This window comes from Myotis davidii, unplaced genomic scaffold (genome assembly GCF_000327345.1).
Source record: "Myotis davidii unplaced genomic scaffold, ASM32734v1 scaffold332, whole genome shotgun sequence".
In the NCBI taxonomy this organism is placed as follows: domain Eukaryota; kingdom Metazoa; phylum Chordata; class Mammalia; order Chiroptera; family Vespertilionidae; genus Myotis; species Myotis davidii.
In genome coordinates this window covers 2,891,143-2,908,987 of record NW_006285779.1, presented here as the reverse complement: position 1 = coordinate 2,908,987, position 17,845 = coordinate 2,891,143, and the positions used below count along the sequence as shown (strand labels likewise).

At 41.1% G+C, this 17,845-nt stretch overlaps 1 protein-coding gene across 8 annotated transcripts in view; it reads left to right on the top strand.

Annotated features, from left to right (window-relative positions):
* Nucleotides 1–17,845, top strand: part of GBF1 (golgi brefeldin A resistant guanine nucleotide exchange factor 1) — a 122,327-nt gene that overhangs the window by 568 nt on the left and 103,914 nt on the right. For all 8 annotated transcript variants that reach the window (XM_006756491.2, XM_006756489.2, XM_006756490.2 and 5 more), the window contains exons 2-3: nucleotides 7,342–7,447; nucleotides 9,333–9,399. In XM_006756491.2, the coding sequence (XP_006756554.1) occupies nucleotides 7,352–7,447; nucleotides 9,333–9,399 (163 nt within the window). In that variant the 5' untranslated portion in view covers nucleotides 7,342–7,351. The remainder of the gene's footprint in view (nucleotides 1–7,341; nucleotides 7,448–9,332; nucleotides 9,400–17,845) is intronic.

Genomic DNA, 17,845 nt, shown 5'->3' with positions numbered 1-17,845 from the left:
TCTTCCGGAGCTTTCTGCATCCTAAAGAGCCCATTCCTCCAGAGCTGAAAGCAGACCTAAGGAACATTGTACCTAGGGTTGATTCTGAGACCTTCGACAGGAAAACCTCTTCAGATCGTGCACAGTGTCCACTTCCGTGGGACTGCCCCATGAACAGCCCATCGGCTTTATTAGATGCTGGATCATGAACTAGTGCAACAGACCCAGGTGTGGAAGGACCTGCGCCGGGAGAGGCTTTCCTCGTAGAGGGCAGCGCGATTGCCATTCTGGGTCTGGAGCTGTGGTTTTATCTTCTGAGCTGGTTTCTGCCTTGTTGCACGGTTATTCTCTCCTGGTGTATGATTTTGGTTGGCATTTTCTCCCCAGGTCGTCTCTTCACTTGTCCTAAAGAGAGGAGGTACAATCACAAAGAAGCCACTCTTTTATGACATCTTTGGCTGAAAACAGAGAGGGGCTTGAGGACTGATGAAGTTATTTAGTACTTTTGGCCTATTATTTTTAGTGGGTAAAATGAGTCATGAGAGATGTTCAGCCAATTTAAAAGTGTAGGGTCAAGCCCTGGCCGGTTTGGCTGAGTGGATAGAGCGTCCGACTGCGGACTCAAGGGTCCCGGGTTCGACTTTGGTCAAGGGCACATGGCCGGGTTTCGTTCTCGGTCCCCGGGGAAGGGGTGGGGGGTGGAGGGGGGTGCGTGCAGGAGGCACCCGATGGATCAATGATTCCCTCTCATCATTGATGTTTCCATCTCTCTCAACTGTAGGGTCAGAACAGTAGACTGAATGATGGAACATGACCCAAAGGGTAGTTCATGGCACTGTGATGACATTTGATAAATTTCAGTATTGTAAACCCTAAAGTTCCCCAAGTGTAAAGAGTGCCGTTCGAAATGAGGAATAGTGAAGACAGTATTTTTATTTATTTATTTATCGCCCCATTTCTTTTTTTTAAATCTTTATTGTTGTATTACTTAAATCCCCCTCCCCCCTTACAGTGTTTTTAAATAAACAACATAGAAATTTGTATTCCTTTAATTCAGGTACACAAGGCACTCCTCTGGGCTCTGTGGAGGATACAAATGGAAAGGGCAATTTTGGGATTGCTCTGTTCGGTGCACTTCTTTTTTTAAAAATATATTTTATTGATTTTTCACAGAGAGGAAGGGAGAGAGGTAGAGAGTTAGAAACATAGATGAGAGAGAAACATCGATCAGCTGCCTCCTGCACACCTCCCAATGGGGATGTGCCTGCAACCAAGGTACATGCCCCTGACTGGAATCGAACCCGGGACCTTTCAGTTTGCATGCCGAAGCTCTATCCACTGAGCCAAACCAGTCACGGCAGTGCACTTCTTAAAAGCAGTACCATATACTAGTATGTGCAGTGACCTGGTTAGAACATGTAGCAGGGATAAGTAGTATCAATCTAATGCCTTTCAGCATGTAGTGGACACTCAATAAATGTTACCTGTACTTTGTAGTAGTTTATATATATCCATATATATTTAGTTTATTGATTTGAGAGAGAGAGAGAGAGAGAGAAACATCAATTTGTTGTTCCACTTATTTATGTATTCATTGGTTGTTCCTTGTATGTGTCCTGATTGGGGATTGAACCTGCAACCTTGGTGTATTGGGACAACACTCTAACCAGCTGAGCTACCCAGCCAGAGCCCCTAGTATTAGTTTTAGCATGTAATCCTAAACTGTGGCATGGTTCTGGTCCTGGCAGTCGGGACTTTTGCATGGTGAGGTAGTAGTGACAAGGAAAGTCAAAATCTCATTGTATTAGAAGGGAAACTATCTAGAATCTAGAGTGACTAAACCGTTTCTACCTAAAGCCCTCTGCCCTCCTGAAATTGTGTGTGTGTTGGGATAACATTGATTGATTTAAAATAAGTGGGAAGGAAATGGTACAGGCAATAATTGCATTTTAACTTTATGATCTAAGTTGCAGAATTTAAAAAAAAGTAATTGAAAGTGGCTAATGAAATGACATAGCACTGGAAGTACCTAGGTTCGATGGGCCTGCCTTGCTCCTCTGGGTTGATATGCCCTGTTGATCCTGTTGAGTTCATATGCTTTGCATAATAGGCAGTCTAGTCTTCGGAAGATAGTGTGACCAATCCAGCATCTTTTCAGTTGGGCCTGGAGATGACTCGGGCATCAAAGATTTTCCCTTTCTGTACTTAAAAAGTCATTTTCTAGATAGGAATTGTTTTTCATTCCCTGCCCTCACCCAAAATCAGAAAATTTGTGCTTCTTTCAAGACATGTTTGAGCTCATTCTTTTTTTTTTAAAAATATATTTTTATTGATTTCAGAGAGGAAAGGAGAAGAAGAGACACCCCGACCAGGGCCAGGGAACCTGTACCTGAGGTACGTGCCCTTGACTGGAATAGAACCCGGGACCCCTTAGTCCACGGGCCAACGCTCTATCTACTGAGCTAAACTGGCTAGGGCAGCTGAGCTCATTTTTACATGTAGATTATATGTTCTAATCTTTACAGTGATGCTCATTGACACAGCAGAAACTCAGGTTGTAGATAAAGGGTGTCCCAAAATTCATGCAAGAAGTAATTTTGATAGGAAACATAGGTTTATAATTAAAAATTGTAAATTTTTTATTGATTCATAAAGTATACAGTATAGGGTTATGTATGGAATAGCATATCGGGTAAATGGCCTCCACGGCTTTGCTGGCACATACGCACTCTTTTGTTATTGCCTAGCAGCCGCATTAAAAATGGAGTGCTACACGAAAGAACAACGCATTTTCATTGTTGAGCAGTATTTTAAAAATAGTGAAGGTTTGGCAGCTACAGTTCACAATTTTCGTGCAAAATATGGTCGGAATAGTGATTTAACTTCATCAACTGTGAAGAGATTAATTGAAAAATTTCGGGAGACGGGATCAGTTAGTGATCTTAAACACCCTGGCCGTCCTTCCACACGTCATTCAACACAAAACATCGAAGCAGTTCGTGAGAATGTTGCGGAGAGTCCAGGGACGTCAATTCGGCACCGTGGTCAAGAGTTGGACATTTCTAGAAGCTCTCTACAGCGTATTCTCACGATATGCCTTTCCATACATAACCCTATACTGTATACTTTATGAATCAATAAAAAATTTACAATTTTGAATTATAAACCTGTGTTTTCTATCAAAATTACTTCTTGCGTGAATTTTGGGACACACTTTACTTCTCATGTGTAGCTGGGCACCAATACAAGTTGAACTTGTAGTTCTCAGAGTTTCTCTACTATTGCACTTTCCTATGTTCCAGAAGGCAGAATGACTGCCACTTTTAGATAATAACTTCATTGATAGGATACTTAGACTGGCTACTGTGGGCAGCAAGAGTGGAAAAGACACAGCCCCTGCTTTTAAGGAGACCCACTAACTCACTAGTATACAGTAAGGATTGGAAGGATTATCCTAGTGTTTATATGCCATTTGTAATGATTGATCAGTCTGTCCCTGTGGTTCAGTGTGACAGAATAGAATGATTCTGTTGTTGGGATAAGGGTGGAGTTGAGTTGGAGGAGAAGGAAAGGTTCATTTTACCCTCAGGCTGGAAGAGCTATGTAAATGTAATTGGCAGGTATTTAGCTGTTATTGTTCTTTTCTGTTAGTATGTCCAATAGTGATTGTTTAATTAAATGAAAATATAATAGTGTGGGGATTTGGAGTCCCACTTGTAGTGGAAATGATCGTGGAGGTACTGATTTGTTGCTGTTATATAAAACAGGGATTACAAACTCAAATGACTGAGTATCAAGCAGGTAAATGTAAATGAGTGAAGTGAGCCAGGTGGGAATGTATTAGGATGTAGTGGGGAATGTAGTATACTGGAATGTAGGCATGTATGCTAAGTTTTCTGTCTTTCAGAAGAAACTAAAACTTCAGATCATTGGGTTTGAAATTATTGGCAATAGTTAATTTTTTGTAAACCTCTGCAGGTGAACAAAATATGGATTCTGCCCTATGACAGTGGATGATTACCCCTGATACACAAGATGGGCAGGCCTTATGAGACTGTGGTTCTCTTTATATAATCACACGGACTAACTTTTTATCTTGGTCCTACTCTGCCAGCTGTCACCCTTATACTTTGGATGCCCTATGTTGTTTAAGGATGAGTGAGAGAAGCCTTATTTTATTTTTCATCTCTTACCTGGCAGAAGGGACATCTTTGAACAGCTTTGGACATATCTTAGTGGCTTTTCTTGGGTATAGTTCTTGGGATAAACTCAGAACCTCCAGAGGGAGAAGGTGCCACGGTAGAGCTGAGGTACATTGGTCACCTGATTATCAGGTTTGGGAGGATTTTCCAGTCGTGTCCTGTCAGGGCACCAGTCTTTTTCCTGGTTTGACTTTCTCTTACCTCTACCCTTTGAGTAAATTTCTTGAGCCCAGTAATTGTTTACTAATACAGTAATTCATTTTTTTTTTTATAAATTTTATTGATTTTTTTACAGAGAGGAAGGGAGAGAGATAGGGAGTTAGAAACATCGATGAGAGAGAAACATCGATGAGAGAGAAACAGCGATCAGCTGCCTCCTGCACATCTCCTACTGGGGATGTGCCCGCAACCAATATACATGCCCTTGACCGGAATCGAACCTGGGACCTTTCAGTCCGCAGGCCGACGCTCTATCCACTGAGCCAAACCGGTTTCGGCACTAATACAGTAATTCTTGGTCACTTTCAATAAAGCACAACTTTATTAGTTATATAAAGTATAACTAGGCAGAATAATACTATCTATTGTTTAAGGATATGTACCAATGAAGCACAACTATGGTGTGTTCCTTGGCCAGCTCTGGAAGCCTTATACGCTCTACATCATTAGTGCTCCTCTTGGTTCCTGGGTTGATGCTCAACCACTGAGCCACACCAGCTTGGCACAACTACTTTTATAAAGAGCCTCCTCATTAAAAAAAAAAAAAAGGTAATAGGCAATATATGTATGTGACACAAAATTCAAAAGGTGCAAATTAACATACAGAAAAAAGTAAGTCTTCCTATCAACCCTGTTCTACAGTTCCCAGTTCTTTTTTCTGGAGGCAGCTGCTGTTAGCAGTTTCTTAAGAACCCTTCCAGAGACCCTGGCTGGTGTGGCTTAGTTGGTTGAGCATCGTCCCTGCACCAGAAAGTCCTCAGATCGATTCCCAGGTTGCAGGCTCAATCCCTGCAACCATTGATCAGTGTGGGAGGCAGCTGATCAATGTTTCTCTCTTATCCTCACTCTCTCTCTCTGTAAAATCAATACAAATAAATCTAAAAATCCTTCGAGAGATGTAGAGCATACTCATCTTGCCTAAATAATTTGAGGAAGGAGGGATACTAGAGGTTTTATCTTTATTGATCCTTTAAATTATTTAACAACATGGATGACTCAGAAACATAATGTTTTAAGGGGAAATTGCAGAATATACAACGTATTAGTTATATAAAGTATAACTATGCAGAATAATACTACCCATTGTTAAAGGAAACAATGAAGTAAAAGTATAAAACAGCATAAAAAGTTTAATAAACTTCAGATTTAGAATAGTGGTACCTATGGGTGAAAGAGAGTAGGATATGATTAGGGAGGACACATAGAGACTTCAGTTGTGCAGTTCTTACTCTGGATACTGACCATTATGTTACTTTTTATATCTTACTATGTGTTAAATACTGCATGTTTTTATTTTATTTTTTAAAAAATATGTTTTTTATTGACTTCAGAGAGAGGAAGGGAGAGGGAGAGAGATAGAAACATCAATGATGAGAGAGAATAATTGATTGGCTGCCTCCTACACAACCCTCACTGGGGGTGGAGCCCGAAACTTGCACCATGCCCTGACTGGGAATCAAACTATGACCTCCTGGTTCATAGGTCGATGTTTAATCCACTGAGCCATACCAGCTGGGCGAGACTTCATTCTTTTCTTTTAACTTGAACCTTCATTTTTATTTTATTGAGTTGATAAAATAAAGAACAATGGGAAGATCTGAAGTTCCCTATATAATAAAAGGCTGATATGCAAATAGACCGAACAGTGGAATGACTGGTTGCTATGACACACACTGACCACCAGGGGGCAGATGATCAACTCAGGAGCTGCCCCCTGGTGGTCAGTGTGCTCCCACAGGGGGAGCGCTGCTCAGCCAGAAGCTGGGTTCATGGCGGGGAGCGTGGCAGCGGTGGTGGGAGCCTCTCCTGCCTCCACAGTAGCGCTAAGGACCCCTTGGGAAGTGGGCCTCAGCTGGCAGGCGGACATCCCCTGAGGGGTCCAGGACTGCAAGAGGGCACAGGCTGGGCTGAGGGACCCTCCCCTCCCATGCATGAATGTCATGCACCGGGCCTCTAGTATCTTTAATAAACTAGCAACACAGATATATCTGCATATCTAAAGGCCTCATAGGAGAGAGGTTTTTTTTATTGTTAGTATTACAGATGTCCCTCATTTCCCCCCATTGCCCCCCCTCCACTGAGCCCCCACCCCACCTTTGAAGAACTTTATATGCTTGCTAGAGATTATTGAGGGACCTTTGAGAAATTTTCTGGATTGATGCTTTTTTTTTTAATTGATTTTTAGAGAGAGAGGAAGGGAGAGGGATAGAACAATAAAAACATTGATGATAGAGCAACACCATCCATCTATTGGCTGCCTCATGCACGCCCCCTACTTGGGATCGAGCCAGTGATTTCTTGGTTCCTGGGTTGAAGCTCAACCACTGAGCCACCACAGCTGGGCAGGATTGATGCTTTAAAAAAAAAAGTTTTAATTGAGTTTAGAGAGAGAGGAAGGCAAAGAAAGAAACATCGATGTGAGAGAGAAACATCAATTGGCTGCCTCCTGTACACACCCCTATTGTGGATCGAGCCTGCAACGCTGGCATGTGACCTGAGCAGAAATTGTACCTGCAACCTTTTTGTGCACAGGCTGACATTCAACCTACTCAGCCACACCAGCCAGGGCTGGATTGATGTGTTTTGAATTATTGTATCTTGTACTCCCAGAAATCTTGGTATTTAAAAGTTAAATTATAATTCTAATCTTACCAAGTACTGATTTAAGCATGGACATGCTCTGGGTAAGCAAATATTTTTTTTTTTAAATATATTTTATTGAATTATTTTACAGAGAGGAAGGGAGAGGGATAGAGAGTTAGAAACATCTGTCAGTTGCCTCCTGCACACCCTCCACCGGGGATGTGCCCGCAACCAAAGTACATGCCCTTGACCGGAATCGAACCTGGGACCCTTCAGTCTGCAGGCTGACGCTCTATCCACTGAGCCAAACCGGTCAGGGCAAATATTAACTATACTTTTTTCTCAACTGTTTTGGTAGGTTTGCCAGGATGGTGGATAAGAATATTTACATCATTCAAGGGGAGATTAACATTGTGGTTGGGGCCATCAAACGGAATGCCCGATGGAGCACCCATATTCCATTGGTAAGTGGGGAATGGGCAGAAAGCTTGGTCACTGATTTGCTGTTAGGGATCTGTGCATAGTTAAAACAGTAATCAATTTTCCAGTAATAATGAGGATAGTAGGAATACAGAGTTGTTGTTCTTTTTTTTTTAAATCCTCACCAGAGGATATATTTTTTCCCCCAATGATTTTTTTTGGAGGGAGGGAGGGAGGGAGGTCCTCACTGAACCTATATTTTCATTGATGTTGAAAGAGAGAGAGAGAGAGAGAGAGAGAAAGAGAAACATTGAAGTCAGAGAGATATATCAATTGGTTGCTTCCTGAATGAGCCTCAACAGGGGTCTGGGATTGAACCTGCAACCGTGCCCTTGACCGGAAATCAAACCTGAGACTCTCAGGTCTGAGGGCTAATGCTCTAATCACTGAGGAAAACCAGCCAGGGCTCAGAGTTGTTCTTGATATCAAGGACTTTGTGTTTTATTCCAGCTAATGTCAAGTTTACAGGCTGCCTTTTTTTCTCTGGGGCTTAAAAGATGATACCATTCTTCTATTTTGTAAATAACTTAAGCTAGTACTTGCGACTTCTTTAAAATGCCTAAAAATGTCAGATTCCTTATCTTGGTTATCACATTTATTTAATTAGTTTAGTTATTTATACGTGGTGTATGGCTTGGTGATAGAATTCTTTGAGAATTCATCAAGCTTCTATACATAGAGCAGGCCATATCTTGCCAATCAGATGAATAAGAAATTTACCTGTTATAAAGCTGGCTTTCTTTGTTGTATACATATGTTTAAGGATATTTTTTGTACAGTTGTATAAAACAATTTTTGACCACAATTATAAAAACAGTTTAGACATTTTCAACTTAGTGTTTGGAAATTTCTCATGCTCATTTATAAAAATAGGTTGTTTTAGAAGTGAGAGTGGAGTCAGGAATGTCTTTGAAATGAGCATGTGCGATTATATAATGAATATGAAGAAGAGAGAGAATAATACATATATCTTAGTCTGTTTGGGATGCTATAACAAAATACCACAAACTGGGTAGCTTATAAACAACAGAAATTTATTTCCCACAGTTCTGGAGCCTGGAAGTCTGAGATCATAATGCCAGCATGGTCATATGAGGGTCTTCTTCTGGATCTCTGACTTCTTATTGTGTCCTCATATGGTGTGAAGGAGCAAGAGAGCTCTTTTGGGACTCTATTATAGGCCATTAATTCCATTCATGTGGGCTCTGCCCTCATGACCTACTCATCCACCTTTTTAAGACCCCCACCTCCTAATTCTATCACATTGGGTATTAGTATTTCAACATGTAAGTTACAAATACATATGTATATATATGTATATATATGTATATATATGTATATATATGTGTATATATATGTATATATGTATATATTTAAATTTCAGAGAGGAAGGGAGAGGGAGAGAGATAGAAACAATGATGAGAGAGAATCATTGATCGGCTGCCTTCTGGGGATCTAGCCCACAACCCGGGCATGTGCCCTGACTGGGAATCGAACCGTGACCTCCTGGTTCATAGGTCAACACTCAACTACTGCGCCATGCTGGCCGGGCAACATGTAAGTTTTGAGGGGACACCAACATTCAGACCATAGCAAATATAAAGGACCTGGCAATCTATGGTAGCTTGAGTGCTGTGGTCATGGTGTAGATTAATACTTCAGGATTTACTATTTTAGGTAAGCCCAGAGGACCTCTATGAATTAAGAGATTAAGGAACTGGAAAAATGTATATTAACTTTCTTTTCCTAAGAATAAAAACTTACTGGATTTTCTGGTTGGATTCAGAGAAAGCCCTTGATCTATCCTTGTTTCCTTTTTCCTTTGTGTCCAACAATGATTTAAAAAATAACCGCACATGTTTGTTGCAGGATGAAGAACGGGATCCTCTGCTGCATAGTTTCAGTCATCTAAAGGAGGTTCTAAACAGCATAACCGGTAAGTCCTCACATCTATGTAAGACTATTTATCTTGGTAAAAAAGACATGTGTTTGATTTACTGCAGGGATGGAAAAACTTTTTCTGAAAAGTAAATATTTTGGGCTTTATAGGCCATAGTAACTACTCAATTCTGCCACTGGTAGCTTGGAAGCAGACATAGATAATACTTAAGTGAATGAGTAATAAATCAAATTTTCTTTAAAAAAACAGGTTGCAAGCCAGGTGTGAGTCATGGGTGTAGATTGCCCCTGGTTTATTGTATTGCTGATCCTTTTCCTTGAGTTCCTAAAAGGACATCCCTCTTTAGTGGGGAATCAGCATTCATACAATTATAAGCTTCCTTCATTGTGTGAGTAATAAGTAAGTTATTTTGGTTTGAACTACTTTCTTTGTCTACCTTATGCATGCCATAAGGTAGGAAGTTTGTGGCACATATAAAGTTTTTAATATTTGCAACAAAACCTTTCTGTTGCCCTAACTAGTTTGGCTCAGTAGAGTGTCGTCCTGCGGACTGAAGGGTCCAGGTTTGATTCCGGTCAAGGGCATGTACCTTGGTTGCAGGCCCATCCCCAGTAGGGGGTGTGCAGGAGGCAGCTGATCGATGTATCTCTATCCCTCTCCCTTCCTCTCTGTAAAAAAAAAAGAAATCAATAAAATATATTAAAAAAAACAAAAACCTTTCTGTTATAGAAAGTCATTGTTGCTTTTAGGGCCTTAGCTCTCTGTAATACAGATCTTTCAATCTTTGTGTGTTCCAGAATCTTTTTTTTCCTTTTTTTCCACCATGTTTCCCTAATGATAATAAGTTTATGTAATATTTATATGTTTAGAATTTTTCAATCCATTTTCATGTTTATTACCTAATTGAACTTTTACATAACCCTGTAGTGGAGGCATGGCATATATTGTCCCATTTTATGAATGAAGTTGAAACCCAGAGACATTTTAGGTGATTTAGCTGAGGTCACACTAATCTTAAGAGATAGAGTCAAAACTAGAATTCTTTTTTTTTTTTTAAATATTTTCCATTGATTTTCTTACAGAGAGAAAGGGAGAGAGATAGAGAGTTAGAAACATCGATGAGAGGGAAACATCGATCAGCTGCCTCCTGCACACCCTCCACCGGGGATGTGCCCGCAACCCAGGTACATGCCCTTGACCGGAATCGAACCTGGGACCTTTCAGTCCGCAGGCCGACGCTCTATCCACTGAGCCAAACCGGTTTTGGCAAAACTAGAATTCTTGATTCCGGCCCCTGATTTCTGGTTTAGTGCCCTGTTCTATATTGCTTCTGTTCATGCAATTAGAGGAGACTGTACACAGGAAGTGCCTTATATATGTACTAGAGGCCTGGTGCACGAATTCATGCACGGGTCGGGTCTGGCCGGCCTGTCTCAATGGGGGCCCATCAGGTAGGGCCTGCAGGGCCGAGGGGCTGTGGGCAGTTGGCCGGCTGGCCCCACCCCAGATCGGAGTGTTGGGGGCCAACTGGGAGCTGGGCCGGCCTGAGGGGGGAGTTGATCCGGGCTGGGATCAGGCCGGTTGGCTGCTGCAAAGCCTGTCATAGCCACCTGTCAGTCCAGTCGTTCTGGTTGTTCTGCCTTTCTGGTCGCTAGATATATACATGTGTTTTGGGTGGGGGAGGCAAGACTCACCTTTGGGTTTTTCAAGAGAGGGGGGGTGATAAAGATATAAGGGAAAGCCTCAGGTCTGTGTTACTCTTGACTATAAAGGACTTTTGCAATGTATATCCTTGAAAAAAACTTGCAGGGATGGACAGCTAGTAACATATCTAAGACTACAATTGAAATCATTTTTAGGCTTTTGCAAATTACATAACAATAAACAAATACATTTTCTCCTTTTATGAGGAATTTAGAAGAATATCTGGAGAAAATTTCCATTTCCTTTTTACTTTTCCTAAACATGGGCTAATGTTATCTAAGGATTCCCTACAATGTTTTCTTTAAAGGAGCAAATTCCACTTTATTGAAACTATTGGAAATGTTAGCCAAGAAGGATCAAGTATAGAGGAGGTGGTTGTTAGCTAGTTAGCAGGGTGAATGTTGCAACTAGGTAGTAGATTCTTATTTTATGGCCTGTACTGTAAGTGACTTTGATACTTTAGAAAGAATTGACTGCCTTCACAGATTTTTCTTTCTGTCTTTTTTTTTTTTACTGAACAGATAAAGCTTACATATCCCAATAAGAAAGAGTAGATATTTACCACTCTTTTTGGTGGGTAAGAGTGCAGAGTACTATCTTTCTAAGAGCTGTTAAAAGGATTAAACAAGTGAATATATTTGGAAACATTTGGCCAACATTTTATAACACAGCATGGTATTGGTTGGGAACACTCTAAAATGGCAGATTGGAATAGCCTCGTAGGCCCTTTGGGCACTTTGGACATTGAGGAGCTGAGGTGGTGCTGCTATCCCGACAGCCACATATCCGGCTTGCGATCCAGTCCATATTCTGTACTTGTTTTCACTATCCTGACATATCCTGAGACTTCAGCTCAGAAACCATATCTGTGGTGAATGGTAAAGTCCAGGACTTGGGGGTCTCCAGACCAGGGATCGCTAACCTTTCGGACCTCACAGACCACCAGTGGTCCGCAGACCTCCAGAACCCCTGCTCTAGACCATGTTAGAGCTACCAAAGTTCATTCTGCTGCCTAACTTTCTTACATCCTTGGGTTAGGAATCCATATTTTCTGCTCTTTGATACTAATTAAACCAGAATGTGCTGAGGAGCCAATTCTGTCTGTGGTACTAGGAACATACCTGGGTGTTACCAAGCTGTCTTCCAGATGAAGACAAAAAGTGCTAGTACTTTCTAGAGGCTAACAGATGTAGCAAATTTTGAAATGATGCCAGCCAAGGTTGCCCCTGTTGTTCTTGGGTTTTAGCTTATTACCTGCTTGAGAAAAATGATAGAGTGGATCCAAAGTAGGGCATTTCATGGTCTTCTGATTGGTTCTGACCCCCCACACAGTGTTGGCTTCTAGGAGCAGGTTTATGGGTGAGCTGCCTCTGTGGCCCTGGACTCTGCAACCCATGACCAATTTCTTGTTTCTTTTACTGAAACGAACAGATTTTTTTGATTGGCAGTGTCAGGAGGACTGCTTTCTTGGAAGCCTGTTAATGGTAGGAGGCTGGGAAAGGGCTTTGAACTTGGAGAGAGAAACTAAAGAGACTGCCCTTGCCATGTGACTGGAAATGGTGTACCACTTAGATTGGAGTAAGTATGGCAGGAATTCTAGGACGTCCACTCAGTTTAATTCATGAACTGATTTGGGCTTGGTCTCTCTCTCTCTCTCTTTTTTTAAAAAAAATATTTTATTGATTTTTTACAGAGAGGAAGGGAGAGAGCCAGAGAGCCAGAAACATCAATCAGCTGCCTCCTGCACATCCCCCACTGGGGATGCGCCCGCAACCCAGGCACATGCCCTTGACCGGAATCGAACCCAGGACCCTTCAGTCCGCAGGCCGACGCTCTATCCACTGAGCCAAACCGGTTAGGGCAGGACTTGATCTCCTTTTACAAGAAAGCTTTCTATTTGCATTTTCCTCCCTAGGTTTTCTGTTGATTAAGAATATCACTGTTGGTGCCCAGCTGGCATGGCTCAATGGTTGAGTGTCTACCTATGAACAGGAGGTCACAGTTCGATTCCCGGTCTGGGCGCATGCATGGCTTGCAGGCTTGATCCCCAGTGGGGAGCATGCAGGAGGCAGCCAATCCATGATTCTCTCATCATTGATATTTCTCTCTCTCTCTCTTTCCTTCTCCCTCTCTGAAATCAATAAAAAGTATATTAAAAAAAAGAATATCACCGTTGGAAATAGGTGGTTCATTGGACATCATCAATAAACCAAAATGATTTGTTGCTTTTTTTGTAAATGGTCAGAGGATAATTTACATATATAAGCACTATCTATTCCTCCAGGAGTATTAGCATTGTGAAGGAAATAAGTCCATTGTCTCTAGTAAGGTTGGCTAAGTCCATACCTATTATTCTTACAGATATGTAACTCTGGACCACATTTATAGTCAGTATTTGCCCAAATTGCCTGACAATTTCATGTTTTGTAACATTTAAAGTAATAGAATATTCTAATACCAAATCTAAAGATAAGGTTGCACTTGGAAGATACAGAGTAACTAAGAACAAAGTTTGCGTATTTCTACTTTAGATAAGCCTTGGCTCACCATCAGTGAGACTTGACTGCTGCTCCTTTTAGGAATCCTTTTAGGATGTTATTCTGAAGAAGATGTGTGATTGCCAGGGGTGTTGAAAGGGTGTGGGGAATGACTACTAATGGGGACAAGTTTCTTTCTGGGTGTTTAAAATGTTCCGGAATTAGATAGTGGTGATGATTATATCACTCTGTGAATATATTAAAAACCATTGAATTATATAATTTGAAAGGATGAAATTTTTAAAAAAAATATTTTTTATGGATTTCAGAGAGGAAAGGAGAGAGAGAGATAGAAACATCAATGACGAGAATCATTGATTGGCTGCCTTTTGCACGCCCCCTACTGGAGGGGATCAAGCCTACAACCTGGGCATGTGCCCTTGACCGGAATCGAACCTGGGACCCTTTATTTTATTTTATTTTTTAAAAATACGTTTTTATTTATTTCAGAGAGGAATGGGGAGAGAGAGATAGAGATAGAAACATCAATAACGAGAGAGAAGCATTGATCACTGCCTCCTGGGCATCGAGCCTGCAACCTGGGCATGTGCCCTTGACTGGAATAAAACCTGGGACCCGTCATTCCGCAGGCCGATGCTCTATCCACTGAGCCAAACTGGCTAGTGCTAAAAGGGTGAATTTTATGGAATATGCATTATTTCTTAATTTTTAAAAATCAGCAAATTTAGATTGGAAAAGTGATGGGGTTTACCAGTTCTTTCTCTGGGCTCAGAGCTGTGGAGGGAAGCCTCTGACTGTATTTGATGCTGTGCTTTGAACCCATTGTCCAGCAAAGGCAGAAAAAGGCTCTCTGTTCAGCCTCCTAGCCCAGTTTGTCCTTTTATGTCTCTCTCATTAACTCCAGAAGCACATGGCTTTTATATTTAAATTTATTCAAGCTGTAATCTTTGACATTTGAGTTAGCTTTTAGTACAGTTTTGCATTTATAGTAATATATATTATGTATTTTCTCTATCCCCAAAGAATCGGTTTTAATCTTTTCCGGATGCAAATTTCAGTCTTTCTTGTTCCATCTTCTCTCTCTTGCTCTCTTTCCCCTCCCCCAACAGAGTGTGTTTGATCAGGTGTGGCAGGAATATCCACTGTCAAGCTGCGCCCTTTATATTAGTCAATATTTTCTTTCTCCCCCCTCCCTGTCTGTCTGCCCCTTTGGGCTTTCCCAGTTGATTTATAATTTTGGAATTCTCATCGGAGTCTGTAATACAGTTTGTTCATTATTTAACCAAAACCTGTTTAATGAGCAGAGAGAGGCAATGTAAATGTTAGGCATGTTGCAGTGATGTACCTTTGTGCTTCTCAAAGCGGGTGGGTAGTTAACTCTGTGCTGCCTGCAGGGCTGGGGTGTCCTGGCCTTAGGGGCAGAAGGACCACTGCCTCTCCCTTACGTCTACCTAAGCCCTGGCATAGGTTTAGATTCCAAAACCCATTTCCTTTTATCCTTCTAGAAATCTTGTGGGGGTTCTTGCACATTAGTGATATCTTCAGTCTCATAGATAGGCTGTGGAAAGATCTGTGGCATGGGCTAGGGCAGTGGTGCAGCTTGCGACTTCTGCGCATGGGCCACGAAGTTTCAATCGCACTGTACATGAGCGCCCGCACGTGGTATTTTGTGGAAGAGCCTCACTCAAGGGGCCAAAGAGCCGCATGTGGCTCGCGAGCCGCAGTTTGTCGACCACTGGGCTAGGGGATGGAAGGGAAAGTAAAATATCAGGATACTGTACTTGATATTGTTCTTGGTTTTAGATCTGAAGAGAGTAGATGATTTAGAAGAATTCTTCTAGCTGACATAGTCTGTGGTCGTTGATCTATTTGTTCCCAGACTAGACAAGTGTTTGTAAGCCTTAGTACCCTTCATCCACTGAGCTTCATGGAAAGGGCTCTAGTCAGTTGTGATTTGTGGTGTTTGGCTGTGGTCTTTTGCCTCCAGATTTAGGGTGCTTTTGTCCTTGGTTTTTAAACTTAGATAATTACAAAGAAATTATTTTAAAAATAATTTAGCTTTAAAGCAGAGAGAGAGGAACAGTCTAAAAGATCTAAAAGTCTAAACAGTCTAATAGTCATACCAGATTTTGCTCTTACGGAATCATCTCTTAATGACTTTAAAGCCTTTAAAGACTTCAGGGCCAGGGCTTAAGAAAGACTTCTTTTTTTTTTTTTAAATGTGTTTTTATTGATTTCAGAGAGGAAGGGAGAGGGAGAGAGAGATAGAAACATCAATGATGAGAGAGAATCATTAATCGGCTGCCTCCTGCACGCCCCACACTGGGGATTGAGCCCACAACCCAGGCATATGCCCTGACTGGGAATCGAACCGTGACCTCCTGGTTCATAGGTGGATGCTCAACCACTGAGCTACTCCGGCCGGGCAAGAGGAAGACTTCTGAGTGGTGTGTATGTCGGGGGTGGTGGGGGTAGTGAGTTTGCCTTTGGAGATTTAATGCCAGGCATTTTTAATTTCGAGGGCCTCTGAAGAATGAGGGTATTCAGTATAAGACTAAGATGGTCTTGAGGTTCAGTGTAAGCACGTATAGTAACTATGAAGCTACTTTAGCTTCTTGGTCTTGTTCTTTCTGGGATTCACCAAGATTTGGATACCTTCTGTGTATGGTTTATTAAATTGCTTACTGTTAGATTATCTGTTATGTACTAGGCACTTTGCTTAGGCACTTAGCCATTGGGTCTGTCGTGGTATACAGACAGGCAAACTTTCTTCCGGCCCTAATAACCACTGGTTTACAAGATTAGTGGCTTTAGCTGATCATGCCATGGCTAACCCTTGTGTCCTCTACTCTATGCCATATGGTTCCCTATCAGGCATGGAATGCATGATAGTGAATGAGAGCAATCTGTTGCCATCTTTTTATTCTCACTCTTGCCTTTGTCAACAAAACAAGCCAAAGAAATGAACAAGAATGATAGCTTATACACTTCCTAATTTGACTTTCTCATGTAAAGCCAAAGTTTAGATATTGCCAGAGTTTAGATTCTGTCAAAGATATAGAATAATTCTGAGGAATATGCTATTTCTTTACTGAGCTTACCTGGACTGCAAAAAATGGTGTACTTGAGTTTAAGAGGGAGAGAATCAGGTGCCTAGAGAAAGTAGATATATCAGAAATTTATTTAAATGTAGTTTATCCTGGACAAACACACCTGTAGGGTACTGTCTGTCTTAAACTTTGTGAATTAGGTTTCTGAGCTAGGAGGTTTGAATCCATGTGACCTCCAGAGGTTTGCAGGGAACATTTAAACAGAATCTGTAAGCCAACCTTTAGGAGGAACTAAAACTGAACATTTGTCTGAGCTAGGCCTCTTAGAAATAGACTTTTAAGTAGAAGTGAAACTGTCCAAGGATGCCTCAAACCTCAATTTTAATGTTTCAATTTGAAGATGGGGAGGTATAGGGAAAAGAAATTTTAGTAGTCACTGTCAGGAAAAAGATTAAGTTAAGGGCACATTATTTGAAAAAGAAAAAAGAAAAGATTTTGCTAGTGTTATCATCTCCCATACTGATTGAATGCAAAGCATACTTTCATTTTTTGTTTTTGGTAGGGGCTTATGGTTTTGGGAGTAGTAGAGTAAACAATATATCACTATTAATCAGCATGAGAAGAAAGTTGAATAAGTCATTAGCTTTGTCCCACTTGGAGTTGAACTTGTGAATTGTTCAAGGCTTGACTAAATGGAGGCTAAAAGACCAAGTGTAATAAAATTTGGCAGACAAATTAATGTAATGGGATGAGTGTTGGAAGAGGCAAGGTTGGACACACTTATATAAGTATCTGTTTCCAGTGCCCTTTTTGACTTTCTTGTTCTACAATAAAATATAAGACTACCGTATTTGCCGGCGTATAAGACGGCTGGGCATATAAGACGACCCCCTAACATTTCCACTCAAAATACAGAGTTTGTTATATACTCGCCGTATAAGACTACCCCCTCTTCCGCACACCTTCCACACACCAAATAAAAGGTAAAACAATATCAGATTTGATTTTAACATTTTAATTTATATTCAAATGCTTATGACATGCAGGAAAACTGTCACAAGGCTGTATGTAATCAAACATATACATAAAACAGTGCAAGTTTATTACCGGTAAACATACCGGTAATTCACTAAAGAAAACACACTCTATAGACTGGTACCATAGATGCTTCTCAGGAACACAGGCAAGCAGCCCACAACCTAGAGGGACTGTCAATGATAGAAGTAAGAT